A 21,810-nucleotide genomic window follows, 5' to 3' on the forward strand; every position below is an offset into this window, starting at 1 on the left:
AATTTTCGAATATTGTATCAGATAGCCAGTGCATATATCAACCTCCGACACATGAGCTGGGGAGCAATGTTGGTACACCCATATTGTCTGACACTATCTTCAAAAAAACCTATTTTCTAAGAAAGACGCTCGTCTTGTAACGCTCGACCACGCTATGACGCAAAGCCAATAAGTGATGGAGAGTTGACACCATACCTCCTCCTATAACACATTTGAAGGTAGGTTTAATTTTATAACATATTTGAAGGTAGGTTTAATTTGGTTGGAATTTTGATAAATGATCATATGATTTTTTAATTAAGAACTTTAAATAGTTTAGTAATTAAGATAAGGATGAGAACGAAAATATTGACGTCATTAGGAATAATCAAAGGAAGAAAAATTAGTCCACTCATGAAGTGCCACGTGCCATGTCAGATTAGTCTCCTTTGAAAATCTTTAATCATATCTTTGGTGGCTTTATTTCAATTCAAAACGGAGAAAATAAAAAGGAAGACTTTCATCTTTTAAAATACCCATTCTCAAAACTTACACCCAAATTAAATTTGTATTTATTTGTTTCTAACCATCCTTTATTTATTTTTTTAATTTTAAATAGAGTGTATTAAATAGATTATTATGTCTAATAAATATTATTATATTTGTGTCTAATAAGTATATGTCTAATAATGATCCCGGTCGAAACAAGGTCGAGTATATCGATAGTGAGTTTGGGGTCGTATATTACAACCATATTGTGAAAATAGTAGATGGTGAATCTCAAATATTATGAGGTGGTGATACGAAAGTGGCCTCCAACTAACCACACGAGTACCTAAATAATATAAATATCATGATTCGACTGAGTAAGACGTCCATCCTCCAACACATGATAACACAAATTATTAATTTAAAATATTGTGGATTGGACATCATAAACGCCTAATGTTAGGATAAGATTCTCCAAATACCCAATGATATTCGTGTTTTGTCCTGTGTCAAAAACTCAAATGTTTAAACCAACTTTGTTTTGTTTAATCTTCAAACCTTTTTCCATTATAAATTTGTCCCCTCTCCCTCTAATCCCATCCATATTCTCTCTCTCTCTCCCTCTCTCCTGTGCTAAGAAGAAGAAGAAGAAGACATGGCAAGCCAGCTTATCTCTGCACCAACAGCACCAAGGAGGTAACCCATACAAACATTTGGCTAACTTTTTCTGCTTTTTACTCGATATAAGGCTAACCCAGATGATCATAATCTAAGAATCTGATGTGGTTTAGCATATAGATATACAAAATTACAGGATCCCTTTTGCTGCTATTTGATATCAACATGTAGATCTAGACTTTATGTGTTTTAATCATGCCTCCGACCAATAATTAATCAATACACAAAAAATAATTTTTTTTTTTAATAATATTTTGAAATCATTTTTACCCAAGAAAGTCAAACAAGGAGAGGCGATGAGCCCTATATGAATATAAACATTTAATATTGTAATATCAACCTTCTCAATTACAATATTTATGTTAGATATTCATAATTATTTAATATTCTTTTCTCCATGATTTTATTAGTGGTATATTTTATTTTATTTTAATATTTAATTAATTTATATTTTCAGCTTGTATACTATTTAAAGCGTGAAAATACACCCCTTTAGTACCAATTTTATTTCTCATACTTAGTACCTAATTCATTAGACTTGAGGGAAAAGTAGCAATCATAACAGGCGGCGCAAGTGGGATAGGCGAATGCACAGCAAAGCTCTTTGTCCACCATGGCGCCAAAGTAGTTATCGCCGATATCCAAGACGACCTTGGCCAAGCACTATGCGCCACCGCACTTGGCGGCCCCACCAACTGCCTCTACGTCCACTGCGACGTCACAGACGAAGCCCAAATCAAAGCTGCAGTTGAAGCCGCCGTCGAAGCATTTGGCAAGCTCGACATCATGATGAACAACGCCGGGATAGCCGACCCGAGTAAGCCGCGAATCATCGACAACCACAAAGAAGACTTCGAACGAGTCCTCAACATCAACGTCACGGGCGTGTTCCTTGGCATCAAACACGCAGCGCAGGCCATGATCCCGGTCAAAACCGGGTCGATTATATCAACAGCGAGCTTGGCATCGTATGTGGGTGGCTCGGCCTCGCACGCTTACACTTGCTCGAAGCATGCGGTGGTGGGGCTAACGAAGAACGCGGCGGTGGAGTTGGGGCAGTTTGGGATTAGGGTGAACTGCTTGTCGCCGTTTGCGATGGTGACGCCGTTGGCTACGAGGTTTGTGGGGTTGGAGGGGGAGGAGTTTGAGACGGCTATGAACTCAATGGCGAATTTGAAAGGGGTTACGCTTAGGACTGAGGATGTGGCGAATGCGGCTTTGTTCTTGGCGAGTGATGAGAGTCGGTATGTGAGTGGCCATAATTTGTTGATTGATGGGGGCTTTGGTATTACTAATCCCAACATCAAAATCTTTGAATACCCTGAAAATTAGGTGCCTTTTGTCGGTACAAATAGCCTCCCACCATGCTATTCAACAATTTGTTACAAACCAATAATATAAGGAGCTTTAAAAGTTAAGAAACTAAATTAATTTTTTTTATTTTAAAAAAGTGACTATTTTGATTTATGATTGAGGGTAAAATGACTATTTTGCCCTTTCGATGAAGCTAACCATTTTTGAGAGTTTTCTAATTATTTTTGTATTCTACTTTTTTTCTTCATTTTAATTTCTAAAATACTATAAATAATTTCACTTAGGTATTATCATCATATAATTATCTCGTTCTAATTAATAAATGAGAATGGAGTTTGAAGTATGCTAAATAATAATAAAATGACTTAAAAGAAATAACAATCACAGACGAGATGAAATAATAAAGCGTTTACTTAAAATTTGACATCCAAATATTTAAACAGCCATAGTACAAGGACAAAATAAAACACGAAGGTAGGAATTAATTTGAACTTAGTTGAAATAACCCTCATTTAAGTGGGTGTTATTTTAATCATCAACCCAACTTCTAAATTTGAAATTCGAAAATTAAATAAAAGGCATCACTTATTTTCAGCGAACGTGGTTATGGTCATAAGCATGGAAGGATTGACAACACTGTAGCCTCCATCGACCACAAGATTGAGTCCACTCACATAGCTGGCCTCGTCACTAGCTAAATAGAGGGCAGCCCTGGCTATGTCATTGGCTTTGAGGACGCAACCCTTGAGATTGGACCAGCGGTTGACCATGTTCTCCATCATCTCTGCCTGCATCGGATCTTTGGGCCCTGCAATCCCAGTGGCCACGACGAAAGGGGCGACGCAATTGACTCTGATCCCGTGCTGCCCAAGCTCGGCCGCTAGGTTCCTAACCAACCCCAACACAGCACATTTGGAGGCTGCGTATGGGTGCGTTGAGAGGCCTGCAATGTTGGTGGTTGCACTGGTTGTGAACAAAATGCACCCTTTTTTCTCGGGTATCATCACCCTCGCTGCATGCTTTGCCCCCCAAAATGCCCCCATCACGTTCACTCCCAATACCTTCAATGTCATTTGATAATACAGTAATTGATCAGCCTCCAAAACTCTAAATTACCCATTTTTTTCTTCAACCTTGACAAGCCAACTACCTTTTCTTGTATCCATTTACTTAATCCTGCCCTACTTAAAATTTAATACTAATTAATTATAACCACTCTAGTAATTAAAATATAATACTAATTAACTATAACCATTCTAGTAATTAAAATATAATACTAATTAACTATAACCATTCTAGTAATTAAAATTTAATACTAATTAATTATAACCACTCTAGTAATTAAAATATAATACTAATTAACTATAACCATTCTAGTAATTAAAATTTAATACTAATTAAGTATAGCCATTCTAGTAATTAAAGTTTAATACTAATTAATTATAACCATTCTAGTAATTAAAATTTAATACTAATTAATAATAATTAATTGTAATCCCTCTTGGTGTTGGGATCTCACAATCCACTCAGGACACTCTTTCACTTTTTCAATTAGTGTGGGACTTCAAATCGTTTTCGTTTGAGGCTTAGCGTCCTTGCTCAACCTCCTTACTAACACATCCACCACTAATTAGCAGATATTGTTCTCTTTAGGCTTTTCCTTTCGGATTTCTCCTTAAAGTTTTTAAAACGTCTAGGGAGAGTTTTCCGTAAGTGTTTTTTGTTCTCCTTCACAATGTGGGATATGAGAATTAGACAAGAATAACCGTGTAAAATTAAAAAACATACCTCACATCAATTTTTTTTTTTTTTGAAGGAAAATTACAACTTAGATTTTGGAAGTATTTTTATTATTTACATGTCAAATAATTTAATAAACCTTTTTATTTTATTTTGTCCTCCAATTATGATGATGAGGCTGCGTGTCGATTATTTATGGATTAAGGAATAGTTAAATACTACCTTGTCCAAGTCAAATTTTGTAACGTCCAATATTCCGCTAAACGGACGGTCGATGACGCCGGCGTTGCTGTACATAATGTCCAGCTTACCGTGCAGGCAGACAGCAGCGTCCACTAGATTTCTGACGTCTTCTTCCTTGGACACGTCGCAGTGGATATAGCTTACGCCTTCGCCGAGTTGGTCAGCCATTTTTTGGCCGACTTCATCTTGGATATCGGCGATGACGACTTTGGCTCCATTTTCATGGAAAATTCGCACTGCGCTAGCTCCGATTCCGCTTGCACCGCCGGTGATAATCGCCACCTTGCCTTCCAGTCTGAAAACCCCGAAATTACACAGGTTAATCAATATAATTAATTAAATGAATGGAAAATTGTTACCTTCTGAGAGGGGTGGCAGCAGAGGCAGTAGAACTCATCTTATTCAACAAGAAAGTCAGAAATTAAGGAAGTGGTTGATGGGAGAGTAAAAGAGAGAGCTTTGGATTTATTCAAAGGTGTGATTTTGTGAGGGTGGCCATTCACATATTTATAGGACAGATTGTTCTGATCAAACTAAATTATTTTTCGGTCATTCATTATCATCATTATTATTGCTATTAAATTTAGTTGAGGATACAGAAGCGCCTCATATTTATCTTTTAAGGCACTCACCTACTTTGACGTGACCAGCCCTTCGACGTGACCGGAGTTCTCTCTTTCTCTGTAAGGTGTCACCCTTCGACGTGACCAGCCCTTCCGCTCGGCGGCTTTCCGATGGCTTCTCGACTGTTCGGCTCGGCTTCTCCAATTTGGGCCTGGTTTCCACCGCTTCAACCCTTTCAAACCTGTTTCTGGCCTGATTAAGGTAATTGAGATCATTTTACGGTCGTATTTCACGTTTATTAATTAATTAATTATTAATTTAATTATGAAATACTAAAGGAAGGTGAGGAACAATGTGATAGGAAATGAACCGTCGCAACATTTGGAGCAACTCTTGAGGAACATGATCTTACGTTAAGCTAAATTAGGGAGTACTTCGACCAAGACTAACCAAATAAGTAGTTTTACTATAGGAAAGACTATAAATTGTTTGCATTGTTATTATATTTACCATGTATGATGATGTATGAGTATGATGTTTGAGCTATGATGCATGATAATGTACTTAATTTATATTTCGATGTATGACGTACATGATATGTTTGATGCACTTAATGGCATTATGATGAGTATGATGATTGTATGATGTTTATCTTAATATGTTGATGTTTTCCATATTAAGCATGCTATATGTGATAACAAGTGTCATATTGTATCACGTAGATAGATCGACCTAAGACACAACCCTAAGAGCATGAAATGATATTAATATAAATATCCAACGAGCATGTGTTACTTAATCTAATAAAGAGAAGAGACTGGATGGTTGTGTCAGAAGATATGTTAAGATGGGAATTAGAGAGACCTCATGCATATTGTATGTACATAAGCATAGGGATACTTCCCCTAGAGATGATGAGTGCGGATGCGCACAGTATGTCGAGCAGGGTGATCATAGGGAGCATGTCACCAGGAGTTTCATTGACCTTTGGATATCGCAACGGAGTAGCTTGACCAGAGAGCATGATTGCATGTGTTTGCATTTAGCATGTCCCTACAATACGATCACTTACTAAACATTGTTTGAAATACTTAGGCCGTGTGCCATATCATTTTTTTTCTCAAGTAAAGGCAAGACGCCCATATGCAGATGACGGCGACATCGAAAGTAGAGACTGTGACACATGCATAGAATATACGCATATTTAAATTCTTAATCTTAGGTTAGAATAGGTTGTTTTGTCTTTCATCATTTTAAATTATTTTATTTTGTATTAGTATTTAATTTTTTAATTCGAGTATTTTGTTTGAAACACGGAAGATCGACCAATATTTTCTAGAAAATGAAGTTGTTTTAAGCATTTTCGACGTTTATGTTACAAATGACATGAGACATTAATAGAGATTGAGAAACTTAAGGTCTATTTTCTGTATTAAAACAACATTTTAATTCCATAATTTAAAAAGGTAAATTGCTTCTTCCATAAGTATTTAAAAATTACTCTTTAATATTTTAACCAAATTAATTTTATTTATTTAGGTTTATTTTCATATATTTTACTCACACATCACCATCACCATCACTAGTTGGTTCTCTTTTGATGACGTAATAATTTTCTGTTAAAATAAATGAAAGGAGTGGATATATATCACATTACATCGTACATGGAAGTTGGTGAAGCGTTTTAAAGAAATAAATAATGATTATAAAATGATAGTAATAATATAATTTAAAAATAAACCTATTTTTTTTCCCCTCCCTGCTGGGTACTCTCTTTCATATTTTTCTATTTCTCTTCCTTGCAGGCCCATAAAAATAGCCCAAAACATAGGCCCATTAACTTAAACAGGCTGTCGTCGCTTAATGCTCAGATTAGTTATTGATTATATTTGTATTAACCATTCATGTACAAAACCAGACACGTTGGTTATGGTGAACACGTGCGAGGCTCACTTTCGCTCAACCCAGCCCAATGCGACGCCATTCGCAGCTTCAACTTGAAGAAATCCAACTCCGGTTAAACTGAGATGCGCTGTTCGATGAGTGGGTTTCTTTTAATTTCTACTTCCAGATTTTTCTTCTAGTTACATTCATTCTTTTGCGGGATTGCTGTTTTCAGCTGTTCTTAGTGGTTCACTGTAGTGGATGGTAATTTCGGGGGCCGATTTCTGCTCGATTTCCTGGGTTTTCTGTCGATTAAAAGGTGAGGAAATTTTGGGAACAGGGTACAAATTGTTGAATATTTTTCGTATCTTTGTTTTCGTTGTGTTGAATTATAGCTCTCGGGGGAAATGGAATTCCTTTGAATGCGCTAGGGTAAGCACTTGAAATTATTTAGATAACCGGCGGAGTTTCCCTCTGGAGCTTCCAATTTTTGGGTATCTGTTCAATTTACGTCTCGAATGCTTAATTTGATGAAGAACATTGCGGAAGTTATTCCGAGTTCTTTCTTGTAGATCCATTAGGAATCAAATTCTTCCTGATTATGTTCTCTCTTGTTTCTTGTTATAATTATGGAGTTATATTGATGCATAGCCATGTATATGCAGCTATTGGGAAGAACGGGTAATTTACTACTTTTTGGAAACCACAAAACTTGGTTGTGATTATGTCAAGACCTTGGGTTTTTGTCTGTCTGTTGTTACTCATCGTGTTCTCCTCACAATTTGAGTGGAGGCAACAGTATGAGAACGAGCTGGAAGCAGGCCCAAACGCCTCACAGACAGAACCCCATATGTCTGAAAGAGAGGAAGCTGTAAAAGAAAAGGTGAAATTCCAGTTTTCTATCTCTTTTTCCCTTCAAGTTTGCAAAACTACTTGAATGTTTCAGGTGTTTCAATTTCTTTCAATGCTTTAAATAATTAGATTTTCAATTGTTGATAATAATAACCATATATGCATTGGGTTTTTATAAACTCTCCACTCCTACTCTTGAAGGTGATATCCCATATTGGAGAGGGGAACGAAGCATTTTTTATAAGGGTAAGGAACCTCTGGAAAGAAAAGTCCAAAGAAGACAATATATACTAGCGGTAGACTTAGGCTGTTACATATATTTTGTTCACGTGAGCATGTGAACATTTTGGTATTTTGGCTTAGAATTCAGTCTAGAAGGGAGTGTTCCCTGTCTCTCGAAGTGCTAAGGTGTTCCTCGAGTGTGATTTTGCTGTCTTGAGATATTGTGAAGATGACTGATAGGTAAAATTGGATAGTCACCTTCACCGCTAGTAAATATTGTATAGTAAGGTAGACGGCAAGATTTGCTAAAATGTTATTCGAAGATTTGTTTTCGACCATAAGGAAAGGTAGAGAATTTTTCAAGCATAATACCCTTTTATTAGTTTTGTTGCTCTTGAAAGCTTTTAGAGAAACCCTGAATCTTCTTCAGAATGCGATCTTTGTGGGAATCCTACCAAAAGTGTTTGAAGCTATGATTTGAAGACTTACATTAGAAAATACAGGAATTTTCCCATCATTTTCTCCTATAACACTGTTATGAGTAAGCACAGTACTATCTAAGGTTAACTAATGTGAGATCCTACATTCGTTGGTACATTCGTTGGGGAGGGGAACGAAACATTCCTTATAAGAGTGTGAAAACCTCTCCCTAATAGACACGTTTTAAAACCGTGAGACTAACGATGATACCTAACAAGACAAAACAGACAAATGTACTAGCGGTGGACTTAGACTATTACATTCCTGCTTGTGTTGGGCCAAGCCAACTTTACTACGTTTTCTTGTTTGGTTTCTCCATTTTATTTATGACTGGTCTTGTTGGTTTCTAATATGATGTGTAAATATAATACTAAAAGTTCTTTCAATGCTACTGTAGATTATCCTTTCCCAGGAGAAAAACATCCGGAGATTGAATGAGGTGGTGCAGAGTCTTAGAAGAGAGTTGGTCGAGTGCAGGGGTGAAGAACAGGAGGCAGTGAATAGGACGGTGAGGCCTATGACTGAGCTTCTAACAGTGTTCAACCAGCAGCCGATATTAGATGATTAGGTCCCATGCCACTGACCACCACCCGTTCTTGTTATTACACTTTGATAGGACTTTTAACTGTAGATGTAGAACAATGTGCCCTTCTTCAACTCTATCCATCACTCGTAATTATATATATCAAATCTACGCTCTATGATTAATTAAGCTAAGTTGATTGCTATTTACTCTTATTTGAAAATAATAAAAGTATAAAATTGTTGTACAACAAACTGCTATTTATGTATATATTTGTTCTGTCTGCTCTCTGTACCCAAATTTTAGGGCTGGTCTATAGGTATGCTACTAACTAAATGCACTTTACTTCCATTCAATGGGGATTGGTTTCAATATTCAAATTCCAAGTTTTACAGTTGGGGGGCTTTGAATTTCTAGCCTTCAATCACTTTTTAAATTTTATTTTATGCAACTCTGCCCGAAGCTGATTTTCTGGGGGGTTTTGTAGTAAGCATGTGAGTAAAAACAAACCAGATTTTTAAAGAATGTTTTGTTCCTCTCTCTAATTAACGTGGGATCTCACACAATTTTGTTTAGAAATAATATGAGTGAAGACAAACCATATTCAAAGTATGAGGGTTGGTTTGAAGACACATGGATAATATGGTCTTGTCATAGAGGATACATGGAAATGTTGAGACCATTAGGAGCCAAATTAGGTAAACAATTCGATGTTAGGTGGTCTCTTAATAAGTAGAAAAAGTTCTCACTTTTAAAACGCCGGAAAAAGAAGAAGAACGATGATAAAAGATAAAAGTAAAGTAGATACGTGTTTAATAATATTTAGGGTTTTAGACCAAAGTAAAAAACATAGCGGCATAGGAAGCGAATAGGAGAGGTAGGAGTTGACATTATTGATTTCATGAGAGCATTGGTAACGACCTATCATGAGAGCATTGGGCTCACATTTATTGAATATATTCATTTCATGCACTAATTGGATGTGCATTATAATTAATATTGTGATTTCTTATTTAATTTTAGATAATAGAGAAACACCCATATTTATTATTCTACACTCCCAAATTAATATTAACAATATGGGTCTAATTTTATGCAAATTTCCTTTTAATCCTTTCCCTAAATTGAACCAATTCAATTTATGGGTTAAAGTCAAATAAACATTATTGTATGAATACCAAACAAGCTTTGTATTTCAATATTATTTTCTCCATTCTCACTTCATAACTTATGTTTTCATTTTATATATATATATATTTGTGATTAAATTACTCTTATTGTTTCCCTTCAAATAGTTTATGATGCGAATTAAAGAATATAGATTATATATTTTATGGTGTTGAAAAAGTTGACTTGAAGAGAGCATAAGACAGAGAAAATTAATTATCATTATTGAGAGATCCAGAAAATGAGGGTCAACTTTTGTGTATATAGAGAGGATTATTAAAATAGGATTTAAGAGATATATACCTCTATTTCTCTCCTCTCATTTATTTAGCTTTCGTTCCACGAATTCGGCCAGTTAACCTAATTGAGTTGACGTCGTGCTCGAATGAAGATCATTTTCCAAAGAATAAATCTGCGAGTGAAAGAATGAAAGGTATTACTTTTTATTTAGTTATGTGAATACGTGTATTTCTTTTATTCAATGAATCCTAATTTTATTTAAAATTAAAAAGTATATTTTATTTTTTATTATTATTATTTCAAATTTGGAGGCCATATTTAATAATTTTTTTTGGCATGTGCAATTAACTCAACGGATCCTCACATTAAAATGTGGAAGGTCAATATCGGGAGTATTGACTAACTAAAAGGTAGGAGACGGGCAATAAAATTAAATACAAACATAAATAATTTTTTAATTAATTAATTAGAATTATGGACTTAAGTTGAATTTAAATTGATTTTTCCCTTAGCAAATAAAAAAATTTAGACCCTAATATTTGACTTGGAATAGAAAATATTAGCTTATTTATTAACCATTATTACAAGTCCATCCAAATACACAGTTTAAGTGGTTATATATTTATTAATTTTCCTCTTTCATAAAATAATATATATATATATATATTTCATACGTCTAAATAACTAAAGAAATATTTATGGATGGAAATATAATTAGATTCAAATGTATATATAATAACGAAAATGATAATGGGTCCATTTTGTTTCCATGTTTATCACAAAACGTGAATAATTAAATATGTGGCAGTTGTCATTCTTTCATCAAGTCGCAACAGATATTAATTAAGCTGTTTAATTCTATTTATTATTGCAGTTCGATCCAATTTATTTATACCCCCCAAAATTATCCCTTTTTTTTTATTTTTATTTTTTAAATCCATTTCTTTTTTAGGTATACCTATTTACTGAGGAAGAATACCTTCTTTTTACTCTCTACATTTTAAAACTTTACTACTTTTACCTCCAAATTATTACTAATTTAATTACCAATGTAAAATTTTAAAAATTAACTAATTGACGTGAACTATCTACTATATGTTCATTGTAATCACGCTCTATGATTTGCATAATGGTCGAATGGATTGTAGACGTAAATTAAAAAAATTACATTACAAGAATATAGTTACAAGTCCTTGCCACAATTGTTTGGCGGAACATGCCTCAATTATTAATTAGGTTCAGTTAAGTTTAGATAATCTATCTAAATTATTTACTTTCAACTATGATATACATACGAATATATAATGGCATAAAGAAATAAGATGATTTATTATTTTTAAAAAGAAAATAGAAATAAATAAATTGTTATTTTTAAAAACTTAAGAGGTAAAAAGAAAAAAGGATCGTGCAATCCATTTAATCTGAGGTGGCGTGTACCATTAAATTGGGGAGTAAAAGAAAATGGGTTGGTTATTATTTTAATAATAAAAATGTCATTTAAGTTTGGCGGAACATTGGCAGCTAATTCTTGGAGTTTAATAAAAAAATAAATGGGCGTCGGCAAACTTTCATTTCTGCAGCCAAAAATTACAATAAACACCGACTCTTAATGCAATCAATGAAACCCAAGGACTGTTTGGCTTTTCTTTTATAAATAAATCCCCTAATTACTTTCCTGCTTTTTTCTTCCTTTTTATTTTTTATTTTTTAATTTAATTTCCCACATTAATTCATTTTCCTGCCCCCCTTAATTTACACTCTGCCACCCATTTCCACAAAATTCATTTCTCTCTCTCTCTAAATTAATGAAAGAAATAATAATAATACCCATTTATCTCTTTCTTCCTTCTTCCTCTGCCTCCCACTTTCCCACCCTCCCTTTTCTTATATAAATCATTCCCCGGAGTCCTATGTTTACCACAAACTCACTCACATTTTCTCACCCTCCTCCGCCGCCATCGCCGCCGTCTTCTTTCCAGAACTTCAAGGTATATCCATATTACAACGTTTCAAGTTCTTTTTTTTTGTTTTGGAAGAGCCCTGAATTGGGTTTAAAGCTCTGTTTTTGTTTTCTTTTGAAATAGTGAGTAAGCGGCATTTTGTTTTTCCTTCCGTTTCTCTCATGTAAAATTGCTCCAAATTGGGTGTTTCATAGCTTGAAAATGAAGTGTTAAATCACTAATTAACTAAAAAGCTTAAGTTAGTGTTGATTATATCAATAATTAAGGATTAACTTGTAAAAGTACAAGTGGTTTTTCGACAGCATGTTATTGGTTTACCAAAAATAAGTGGAAGTTCATAATTGAGACGCCGTGTTTTTATTTTGATAAATTTGTGTTTTTTTGTTTCCCGATTGTAACAGAGACTAGAGGAGGAGAAAATGAGCAGAAGAAGCAGTGGAAGTGTTCCAAAGCTTGATTTGAAATTGAACCTGTCGCCGCCGCGGCAACATCCTTTGGGTTCATCGCCGAGCCGATCAGCGACTTTGTCGCCCACATCGCCACCGAGCTCTTGCGTGTCGTTGGAACTAAACCAGGACGACAGCAGTGCCGCTCTCCGATACTCCAGCAGTCCAGAAGCGACATCGATGGTGCTGGTCGGCTGCCCTCGGTGCCTGATGTACGTGATGCTGTCGGAGAATGAACCCAAATGCCCAAAATGCAAGAGCTCTGTTTTGCTCGATTTCCTCCATGACGGCGCCGCTTCAGGTCCTCCGTCGACGGCGGCCGCCAGAAAGATCTAAAGAAAATCACCCAAATCTAAACTGTCTTCAACTTCCATTTGGCTGTTAAATGTTCTTTTTTATAATTATTTTAGATGTGAAATTGAAAAGAAAATGGCGTAGCTTTTTGTTGAGAGAAAGTGTAAGAGCGGCCATTTTTTCTTTTTCTGAAAATAGAGTTGAGAAGCTGAATTAATATTAATTTTATTTAGATATTGAAAGAGCGGCCATTTTTTGGTTTTGTCTTCTGCAGAACACATCGTTAAACCATAATTTAACTCCTACTTGTAAGCACTACTGTTGTATGTAATCAAGTATAAATTAATTTTATTTTTCCAAGGGCCTTAAATTCATTTATATATATATATATATATATACACACATATGGGGGGCGAAAGAAAGTTGGGTGCATACTAAAAATAAGTAACAAAATTAAATAGAATTAAATGCAAAGGGTCCCATCTTCTGAATGAATATTACTTGAATTTATTTCAATCTTCCAAATAAAGAAGGATTTAGTACAAAGATTAAAAACCCTAAAGTGTAGATTAGAAAGGCATATAAATGCAAAGAGTAATTGATGGAAGGGCAGTTGAGATTAATACCAATTAAAATCCCCAACCCTCCAATTAATTCATTTTTGCATTTTATTTGGTATTAATAAACTTATGCTGAAATAATACGTGGATTAATTGGACATGCAATCATTCTAGCTTCTATTTATGTCCTATATTTAGGTCAACTCTATTTGGTTTCCAACTACTTTTTCCTCTCTTCCCTAACCCATTAATTGTTATAAATATTTTCCGCTCAATCCAACTTCTTATTTAATATACTTTTAACTTCTATTTAATACTTTCAAACCGTGAATCTATATTAATGGGTCAAACCGGACAATACTATCCATGGTTTAAAATTAGACTCTATTTATTATTATCCAAAATAAATATTAAATATTAAAAAAATAAATAGAAAGAAAAAAAAAAGCTTAAAATTGTTCAATTTTTATATTAAATAATTGAGAATTTGGAAAATTACCAAAAATATTAGGGACGGATCCACACAATTTTCTAGTAAAGGCCCAATTGATTGGAACATGACGGGCTTAGTTTTTTAGAATATGGAGGCCCACTTGTCGAAGGTTCCTACAGATTGAGGCCCATTTATTTTTCTAAGGCCCATTAAATATACAGTCATTTATTCCGAAATAATAATTGTTTTTCTTTGCCCCCCTTTTCCTGACCTATCGATTCCACAAACCTTCCAGTTTTCCTCTTTATTCCCCTCGTTCCGTCCATTTATCTTCTTAGATTCTTTTTTCTTCAAGTGTTCCATTTCCTTCACTCTTCGATCAGATCCTTGCTACCTGATCGTAGTTAGCCATTTTTTATTCATCTATGACGCTTGGTTCAGGAGGCTCGAGTGTTGTTGGTTAGTCTTTTGAATCTGTTCGTCAAAATTTGATTGATCTCAAGCTTTGTCTTTCTCATCCTTCAATTTTTTTTTTTTCTGATTTGACTATTTCATCGATATTTTTATTGATCGTTGATGGACTTGTGTTAATTGTTCAATATTTTAACTTTTATTTGACCCCTTTGCAAATATCTGTGCGTTGCATTCTCCGCCGTTGATGTATTTTCTTCTGTTACTCTTGTTTTTCTTTGTGTTCTATGAGATTCGGTTTGCTCCGAAATCTAAATGCTATACTTGATTTTGTAGGTCAGACTAGTTTTGGTGTGAAATAATGTTGGACCTTCGTGATTGAACTCGTCTTTACTTTATTGTGAATACTCGCCGTGGCTTATTTTGGATAGATGTCCGTTACATCGTTTTTTTTTTTTTTTTTTTTTTTTTTGGCTACTGGCTATTTTTTTATTTTGTNAACTAGAAACTCTGACACGTTCCAGACCGATGAATCACATTTTTTGTTGTTGTATAAATGCCTGTATCTCATAGCTGTCTTAATTACATGTATTCTTAGGCCTCTTCTGCATCATCTTGTATTTTGGCTACGTTTTAAATTCAATTTGTAATCACGAATTCAAGGTTAATTGATTTCATTAATTATCTCAAACATCTAAACGAGGAGAAAAATGGTCTGCTTATGACTGTTCCAGATTTTTCGTTACATACGTAGCGTACTTTAGAAAACTTTATGAAGCTTAGGATGGAGACTTGCTTTGGACGAGGCTCAATTGAACTCTGTAAACAAAAATGTAAAGAATGAGTAGAAGTTGTCTGTGATAATAAGAACGGTGTTGAACGACATTTTAGAATCTTTCTTTAAGTAAGTCAAAATTGGATATATGAGTTTTTTAATTTTTAATAATGATGATAATAGTTATTCTTAGTAATCCTGGATAATGCAGTTTGATGGTTTCTATCAATGCTTTTGTATTTAGATTGGGGATAATCCCTCATACTACTTCGAGGCTTGTGCCTCACCTCTTTAGACGAAAATATCTCAATGCTGCTGTTTACTTTTATACCATTGTTTGGATGTCACTTAAGCGTCAGACATGTAAAAAATTAACTCAAGCACTTTTTCCTCCAAGTTTGACTGAACAATAGACTTTGCAAATGATTGAACGGGCTCCTATGCTAGTTAAGCTTTCACTGAAAATTGTGCATTTTTCTTAAAATCAAAGTAGTTAATTTACAAATGTAATCTGTAATTTATATAACATGAGTAGGATGTGGTTGGGGGATTATCCTGCCAGCTTTTTTATCCCTTAGCCTCATTAAATAATTTGGAAAATGATGTTTTCATTGGTTTCCTTCGCTGTCTCCCAGTCACCTTCAGTGAGAGCCAATACGCCTAGAGCCTTCATCGCTTGAGTGATCAAGGGGTGCACACAATAAGTCGCACATTTTGAGTTGAAATTTGGCACCCAGAAATGTTGAGTTCATGGCAACCAATGTGAATGCTCTACTTAAGATACCTTGGCAGTCGGCCCTCGTTTTCCCTCTTTGATAGCAAACAAGTCAAAAGACTTCTACCCTAGAATGCTAGATATTGTATTATTCCTAGTATATTTACTGGCATATTTTGACCATATATTACCTCACCATGGATCATCCCACCATCGAAATGTGTTTATGAGTCATAAGTTGGTCAAATGAAGGACTAGTAGTTAAAAAATCCAACATATGATTGATATGATAGAACTAACTCAAAGAAACATGCAATTCTTGGGAAAATCACTGAGATGTTCAAAATTTGGCTGACCGTATAGATTAAATGATAAAATTGGAAGAACTTCATGATGTGAAGTTAGATTTGTGCTAGACTGCTACCCAAGATTGACATAAGCATGAAAGTGGAAAACGGAACCATCTGGGAAGATGAATACTTGTCCTGCACTAATAATTATGAGGTGTGGGAATGTGTGATGGTACAACAAGGGGGTGGTTGAAATCAAATTGGAACTTGCCAAACCTAAATTTGAGCGGCAAGTAGTCAAGATTCAAGGGCCTAAGACTAAGACTAAGGTGTCTGAAGGGAGTTGGACCTCGGTGGAAGCTATAGATGTAACCAGGTGCTTATGATGTATGGTTGGAGTTTGAACATTTATGTAATTTAGTACTTGATTTTTTGAGTTTCCAGCCATGTCTAGGAATTTCCAGATTGTTACTATCAATTTCAGATTCTTGTCAAGGTAGGTCAGTGCTAAATTGCAAAACAATTTTGGTGTGCACTGTGTTCGAAGATAGACACGACCCAGGTGGTGTTGGATTTTCACATATTATGATTGATTTGCTAAATCCTCCTCGTGCTTATGTGGTACTCATTTGGAGCCCCCGTACAGAATTGTTTGATGGAAATTGGAAACATCCCTTATTTTTGTTACACCTTGGAGTAAGCTACTTAAAGAGCAATTGCATACTTAAAATTTGTGGCTTATTTTGTTGGGGTGTTAATTGTTGGCATATGCTGAAATAAATGGCAAGCGTTGGGTTGAATGAGGGCAGTTAAATGGGAATATTAGCATACTCTTTGCTAGGTCATGGTGATTTCTAGGGAGGCAAGTAATATTAACTGTTATATGTTGGCGTCTGGGTGTAGTCGATATATGGAATAGTTTAAGTTTATCAGCATGGTTTGAGAGATTCGTTCATAGGAAGTGGTTATAAAAATAAATGGAGAGGACGCCAGATGGGCGGTGCTGATAATGAGTTCTCCAAATAGCTTGGAATTGGGAGAATAAGAGGAAAGTTCTCAAATTTCATCCTTCTTTTTTTCTATCTTTCCTTCATTCTAGTACGAATATCAATTTGGTTCATCAATGTGATGGCATATGAAGCTTTTGATACAGAAGCACCAAAATGAACATAAGAGAAATGTCTGACAGGACATTCTTGAATAATTTAGTACAATTATCAATATGATTATACTTCTCTCTGAATAAAATGAATTGGTGTGGAGTGATTGTAAACCAGTCGATTGGGTCCACTATTTTTCTATGTTGCTCTTCGTGAGGGCAAGTCGATTAAATAATTTGTACATTGCAGATTGTAAAGTTGTGTGATGTAGATGTCTCGCCATTGTCAAAACTTAAGCATCTTCTGAAGTGTTTGCTTTCTATCACAGTTCCTAGGAACTTCCGGCTGCTGGAGGAACTTGAACGTGGAGAAAAGGGCATTGGCGATGGTACTGTGAGCTATGGAATGGATGATGGAGATGACATTTATATGCGTTCATGGACTGGCACCATTATTGGTCCACACAATGTAATGGCTTCTGCCCTTCTTTTCAGGAATTTTAGTTCATTGCCTTGCTCGTGAAGAAAATTTGAAAATTTATAATTCATACTTTCCACCAAATATATATATAATGCATCAACTATCATTCATTGCTATAGGCACTATTCCAGCTCTTTTCCAATTGTAATTAGCTTACATGTCCTTCTTCTTGAATTTTGGAGGAAAGTTCTTCTTCTTTTTTTTTTTTTCCAAAGCTTTGTATCAACAACATGAGGGGGCAGGGTCTGTAAATGGTTGGTACGATAAATGCTCTCAGGAGTTTTAAGCAGAAAATTGGCGGTCTACCTTATTTTACAATTGCTATTTTATGGCTATACGTATAGTGCAGTAAAAATTCATCATGCTTCTTTTTTTCTTGCAGACGGTACATGAAGGTAGAATTTATCAGTTGAAGCTTTTCTGTGATAAAGATTACCCTGATAAGCCACCAAGTGTTCGTTTTCATTCAAGAGTCAACATGACATGCGTGAACCATGAAACTGGAGTGGTATCTTTGTTTTTATTCACATAGTTGACAATATGAATCTCTCGGTATTTTTTTGTTGAACTAAAAGTTGATATTTGGAAGAAAGACCAAAAGATAAGTGTAATATGAATGTATAAATTGTATATTAAACTTGTGTTTTCAGAATTTTAGCTCCGATAGCAGCAATTTCACCTGTTATATTTTGTCTTCCTAGATGATTTTATTAACTGATCTTCACGTTCTTTCTCTGCGGTGCTAATTTTGTTTTGTTACCCAATGATTGATTTCCAACAGGTTGAGTCAAAAAAATTTGGACTTCTTGCAAATTGGCAGCGAGAGTACTCCATGGAGGATATACTGACGCAGCTGAAAAAGGAAATGGCAGCCCCGCATAACCGAAAGCTGGTCCAACCTCCAGAAGGCACCTACTTCTAGTTCCAAGATCATGAACACATGATCATATGGTGTGCCATATGCAAATATAGTTTGCAGTGCTGTGTAATCCTGTGGAAGTTGAGCACATTCCAGGAAAACCAAAATCTTGATGATGATTTGCATTGCTTCGTCGTTGATCAATAGTCTTTTCCTTGTCCAATCTGTTGAAGGGATGGTCTTTTAATGATAGAAAATGTGTCGATACAAATTTACCCAATAGTATTATCTAATTTGAGCGTTGGTTGTTTTCTGCATTACTCTCTCTCTCTCTCTCTCTCTCTCTCTCTCTCTCACTCAACAGTTCTGGGTGTTGGTATGGTTTCAACTTTACATCTATGATTTTCTCTTTTGATTCATGAAAATGCCTTGTTTAATGCTCTACAAGAATCTGACTATATTCCTGTCAAATCTAAATAGTTTCATTGGGTTCGTGTGCAATAAATTTCGTATATCCATTGCTTAACATTTTAATTAGGGTGTATCATATGATAACTATTCTCTTGCCAGCCTATTATCTCTTGCAATGGACTGTAGGAGATGCTGACTTGAATGAAATGCTTTTGTGTTCATCCCGTTAAACTTTAAGGTGTTTTATTTACTTTAGAAGTAGAAGGAAATATGTTGATGTCAGAAGTTTCGACTTTGACCCAACACGAATCTCGACAGGGTGGCACCGTGGTCCTTTACTTATTACTGAAAAGATAGCATTTTCAGTGTCTTCTCTTCTTCCGCTGTGTGCATAAGATGAGGAGAAATTTGCAACACATAAACGCCCAAAGGCAATAGCATATATGACTAGAAGAGATTCCAAAGAAAAGTGGCATTGGACCGTAGAATACTGCAAACTGATGCAGAGTAGGCACCCCACCAAGCTGTAATTTGTTTTCTACCCTTATGGTTTCAAATGCATACTGAATCTTCTTATTAAAGATTTTCTTATACAGTTTTTTGAATGATTTGTTAGGATGATAAGGAAATATACACCATATTTTGTTTATATGGTGTAGTCTGGACCACCATTAGGGTTAGCCAGAGGTATGGCCATGGTCCCCCAAAATTCAATTATGGGTTCAATGCAAGTTGGCAACAGAAACCCATTTGCTTGAGGCATGAAAACATTCCCATTTTATATGCATTTGGTTTGTGAATGTTTGGACATACTGGGAAACAGGAACATTTTCCTGCATTACAATTAGGGTGTGGACTGTGTTTAGTAGAGGACATGAGCCTAGGATTTACCAAAATTTGCATAAATACTATGAATTTCGTCATGAAAATGTTTGAATAGTTGATGGGTGTTGTCAAATGCATCAAATCAAATAATTGATAATGTGGACAAGAGTGTCAGTTGTTGTATCAATTCTGTTTTAAATTATTTGTAGTTACTAGGTTGTAAGAACTTTTAGTTCATCATGAATTCACAGCTTCAAATATTTGAATGCTTATTTTCCCCTTCTAATTATCGTCTATTACATCGGAAAAATTTCGATAATTAATCATCTTTTATTAACTTTTTGTTTTCTGAGAACTGAATTTTCTTTCTTATATGATAGCTGCTTTGTCGTGTAAAACAGAGTCCCCACTTAGAAGACCATGGACCCAAAAAGGAGGCTATAATATAAAGTATATTACATTATTAAAAAGGCTACACAACAACTTCGTTTCACGAGAGTAGGGATCAAATAGCCCACTTCATTTTGACCTAGTTTTTCCCCATTGGACATTTTTAAGTCAGTCTTTTCCCCCCTATTTTTATAGATAGTGACAATTTTCAAGACTTTTGACTTGTAAGAACTAATATCAACACAATTCATTCATTCAAGGGACTAAAAAAGTATGATTCCACATATGGTCATATTAACATATTTCTTTCCATTTGATCCTCAAAATCGAAATCTAGTATTAACATCTTAGCAAAAACTATAAAATGGTACACAAAATACGAACTCGACTCAAATGAGAAGCCATATAAGAAAGAGAATAAAAAAAATGTCACCTAAAGAAAATGTCAAAATTCATATGGCTTTGAGTTTGGGAGGGAGAGAGTCGTGACATTCTATGTTCTATGTTCAACACAACATTTAAGGCGAGGAATTTAAACTCCCTTAGTCTTCGATAGAGTGTATATAGATAGAGTGTATATAGATAACCCAGTTTAGCTATGATCGTGACGTAGAGTGATATCACACATTATTGTAGAAATGAGACGTGATGGGGGGTTTTGAATCCCAATCTCTTCCCTCTTCCCTCCTCTACTCCTCTCCAGTGCTCTTTCTTATTCTTCAAATTCTGAAGACAAACCCTAATTATAAACAAAATTCAACTTTCAAAAATCGTCCATTACCTAACTTACTTGTCTCTAACAGTTTTTTGTGACATGTGTATGGTCGCTGCATGCGCTTATTACGATGCTTCACTCTGATTTTATATCAACAAATCCATTAACTTACTTATGCACTATGTTATCGTTAACAACAAAATCCCTTTGTTTTTAAACATTCTTATGTTCTAATTGAATTAAAATATCAAAATAGATCCAAATCAACCTAATTCAACTCATCGTGACGATTTTTTTTTCAAATTGATTTCAAAATTCAAACACGAGCCCATCATTGTCACATCATTCTCTCTCAGCTCCTCTAAGCCAAAAATTCAAAAAAAAAAAAAGAAAAAAAAGAAAATCCAAAAGTTTTGAATTTATTTTGTACTTAAGCTATGACATAAAATTTTCTTTTGTTATCTTTTTGTCTTTTCATAAAATTTTGTGTGCACTACGTCAAAATATTTAATGGCTTTTGTTTATTGCCAACGTTAATTGTTTGGATTTTAGCAATTTTTATTTATGTTCTTATCAAGTTATGGTTAAAAACTTTGTTTAGCTAATTAATTTAGTAATAAGCAATTAAGTTTATTAATGAAGATTTGAAATTAATACATTTTTAAAGCTAAATTAGAAACTTCCTAGGGATGGCTGAGAAAACCATATAAGTTTATCTTAAATTTATAAAAATTTAAATATCAATTTCTCTACTTATATACAAATATTGA

At 34.7% G+C, this 21,810-nt stretch overlaps 4 protein-coding genes and 1 long non-coding RNA gene across 6 annotated transcripts; 4 read left to right on the top strand and 1 right to left on the bottom strand.

Annotated features, from left to right (window-relative positions):
* The first annotated feature begins 1,036 nt into the window (after positions 1–1,036).
* LOC111481719 (secoisolariciresinol dehydrogenase-like) lies at positions 1,037–2,569 on the top strand. Its single transcript, XM_023127293.1, has 2 exons — positions 1,037–1,164; positions 1,683–2,569. The coding sequence occupies exons 1-2, from the start codon at positions 1,124–1,126 to the stop codon at positions 2,476–2,478; spliced, it is 837 nt and encodes a 278-aa protein (XP_022983061.1). The 5' UTR covers positions 1,037–1,123; the 3' UTR covers positions 2,479–2,569.
* Positions 2,570–2,851: 282 nt separating this feature from the next.
* Positions 2,852–4,922, bottom strand: LOC111481720 (tropinone reductase-like 1). Its single transcript, XM_023127294.1, has 3 exons — positions 4,803–4,922; positions 4,423–4,738; positions 2,852–3,521 (listed from the first exon to the last, which is right to left on the bottom strand). The coding sequence occupies exons 1-3, from the start codon at positions 4,838–4,840 to the stop codon at positions 3,042–3,044; spliced, it is 834 nt and encodes a 277-aa protein (XP_022983062.1). The 5' UTR covers positions 4,841–4,922; the 3' UTR covers positions 2,852–3,041.
* A 2,018-nt stretch (positions 4,923–6,940) lies between these two features.
* LOC111481809 lies at positions 6,941–9,170 on the top strand. Of its 2 annotated transcripts, XR_002718083.1 has the most exons (4): positions 6,941–7,050; positions 7,127–7,210; positions 7,557–7,774; positions 8,843–9,170. It is a non-coding gene; the product is annotated as an uncharacterized LOC111481809 (long non-coding RNA). The 2 variants fall into 2 exon arrangements; XR_002718082.1 differs by having other exon boundaries at positions 6,944–7,210.
* A 3,085-nt stretch (positions 9,171–12,255) lies between these two features.
* On the top strand, positions 12,256–13,233 carry LOC111481787. Its single transcript, XM_023127380.1, has 2 exons — positions 12,256–12,363; positions 12,738–13,233. Exons 1-2 carry the CDS (start codon positions 12,286–12,288, stop codon positions 13,116–13,118), a joined length of 459 nt encoding a protein of 152 aa, XP_022983148.1. The 5' UTR covers positions 12,256–12,285; the 3' UTR covers positions 13,119–13,233.
* Positions 13,234–14,310: 1,077 nt separating this feature from the next.
* On the top strand, positions 14,311–19,019 carry LOC111481792 (ubiquitin-conjugating enzyme E2 variant 1C). The gene is made up of 4 exons (XM_023127386.1): positions 14,311–14,528; positions 17,689–17,828; positions 18,223–18,348; positions 18,622–19,019. Exons 1-4 carry the CDS (start codon positions 14,495–14,497, stop codon positions 18,760–18,762), a joined length of 441 nt encoding a protein of 146 aa, XP_022983154.1. The 5' UTR covers positions 14,311–14,494; the 3' UTR covers positions 18,763–19,019.
* Positions 19,020–21,810: the final 2,791 nt, after the last annotated feature.

This window comes from Cucurbita maxima, unplaced genomic scaffold, assembly GCF_002738345.1.
Source record: "Cucurbita maxima cultivar Rimu unplaced genomic scaffold, Cmax_1.0 Cma_Scf00007, whole genome shotgun sequence".
NCBI classification, from domain to species: domain Eukaryota; kingdom Viridiplantae; phylum Streptophyta; class Magnoliopsida; order Cucurbitales; family Cucurbitaceae; genus Cucurbita; species Cucurbita maxima.

What these genes read in the sequence shown, in the direction of transcription:
- LOC111481719 (XM_023127293.1), top strand. Translation starts at nt 1,124, where the DNA reads ATGGCAAGCCAGCTTATCTCTGCACCAACAGCACCAAGGAG. An exon ending in GCACCAACAGCACCAAGGAG is followed by an intron (nt 1,165 to 1,682) that starts GTAACCCATACA and finishes CTAATTCATTAG; the next exon opens with ACTTGAGGGAAAAGTAGCAA.
- LOC111481720 (XM_023127294.1), bottom strand. Translation starts at nt 4,840, where the DNA reads ATGAGTTCTACTGCCTCTGCTGCCACCCCTCTCAGAAG. An exon ending in GCTGCCACCCCTCTCAGAAG is followed by an intron (nt 4,739 to 4,802) that starts GTAACAATTTTC and finishes CGGGGTTTTCAG; the next exon opens with ACTGGAAGGCAAGGTGGCGA. An exon ending in CAAAATTTGACTTGGACAAG is followed by an intron (nt 3,522 to 4,422) that starts GTAGTATTTAAC and finishes ATGACATTGAAG; the next exon opens with GTATTGGGAGTGAACGTGAT.
- LOC111481787 (XM_023127380.1), top strand. Translation starts at nt 12,286, where the DNA reads ATGTTTACCACAAACTCACTCACATTTTCTCACCCTCCTCCGCCGCCA. An exon ending in CTTCTTTCCAGAACTTCAAG is followed by an intron (nt 12,364 to 12,737) that starts GTATATCCATAT and finishes CGATTGTAACAG; the next exon opens with AGACTAGAGGAGGAGAAAAT.
- LOC111481792 (XM_023127386.1), top strand. Translation starts at nt 14,495, where the DNA reads ATGACGCTTGGTTCAGGAGGCTCGAGTGTTGTTG. An exon ending in CCATTATTGGTCCACACAAT is followed by an intron (nt 17,829 to 18,222) that starts GTAATGGCTTCT and finishes TTTTTCTTGCAG; the next exon opens with ACGGTACATGAAGGTAGAAT. An exon ending in TGAACCATGAAACTGGAGTG is followed by an intron (nt 18,349 to 18,621) that starts GTATCTTTGTTT and finishes GATTTCCAACAG; the next exon opens with GTTGAGTCAAAAAAATTTGG.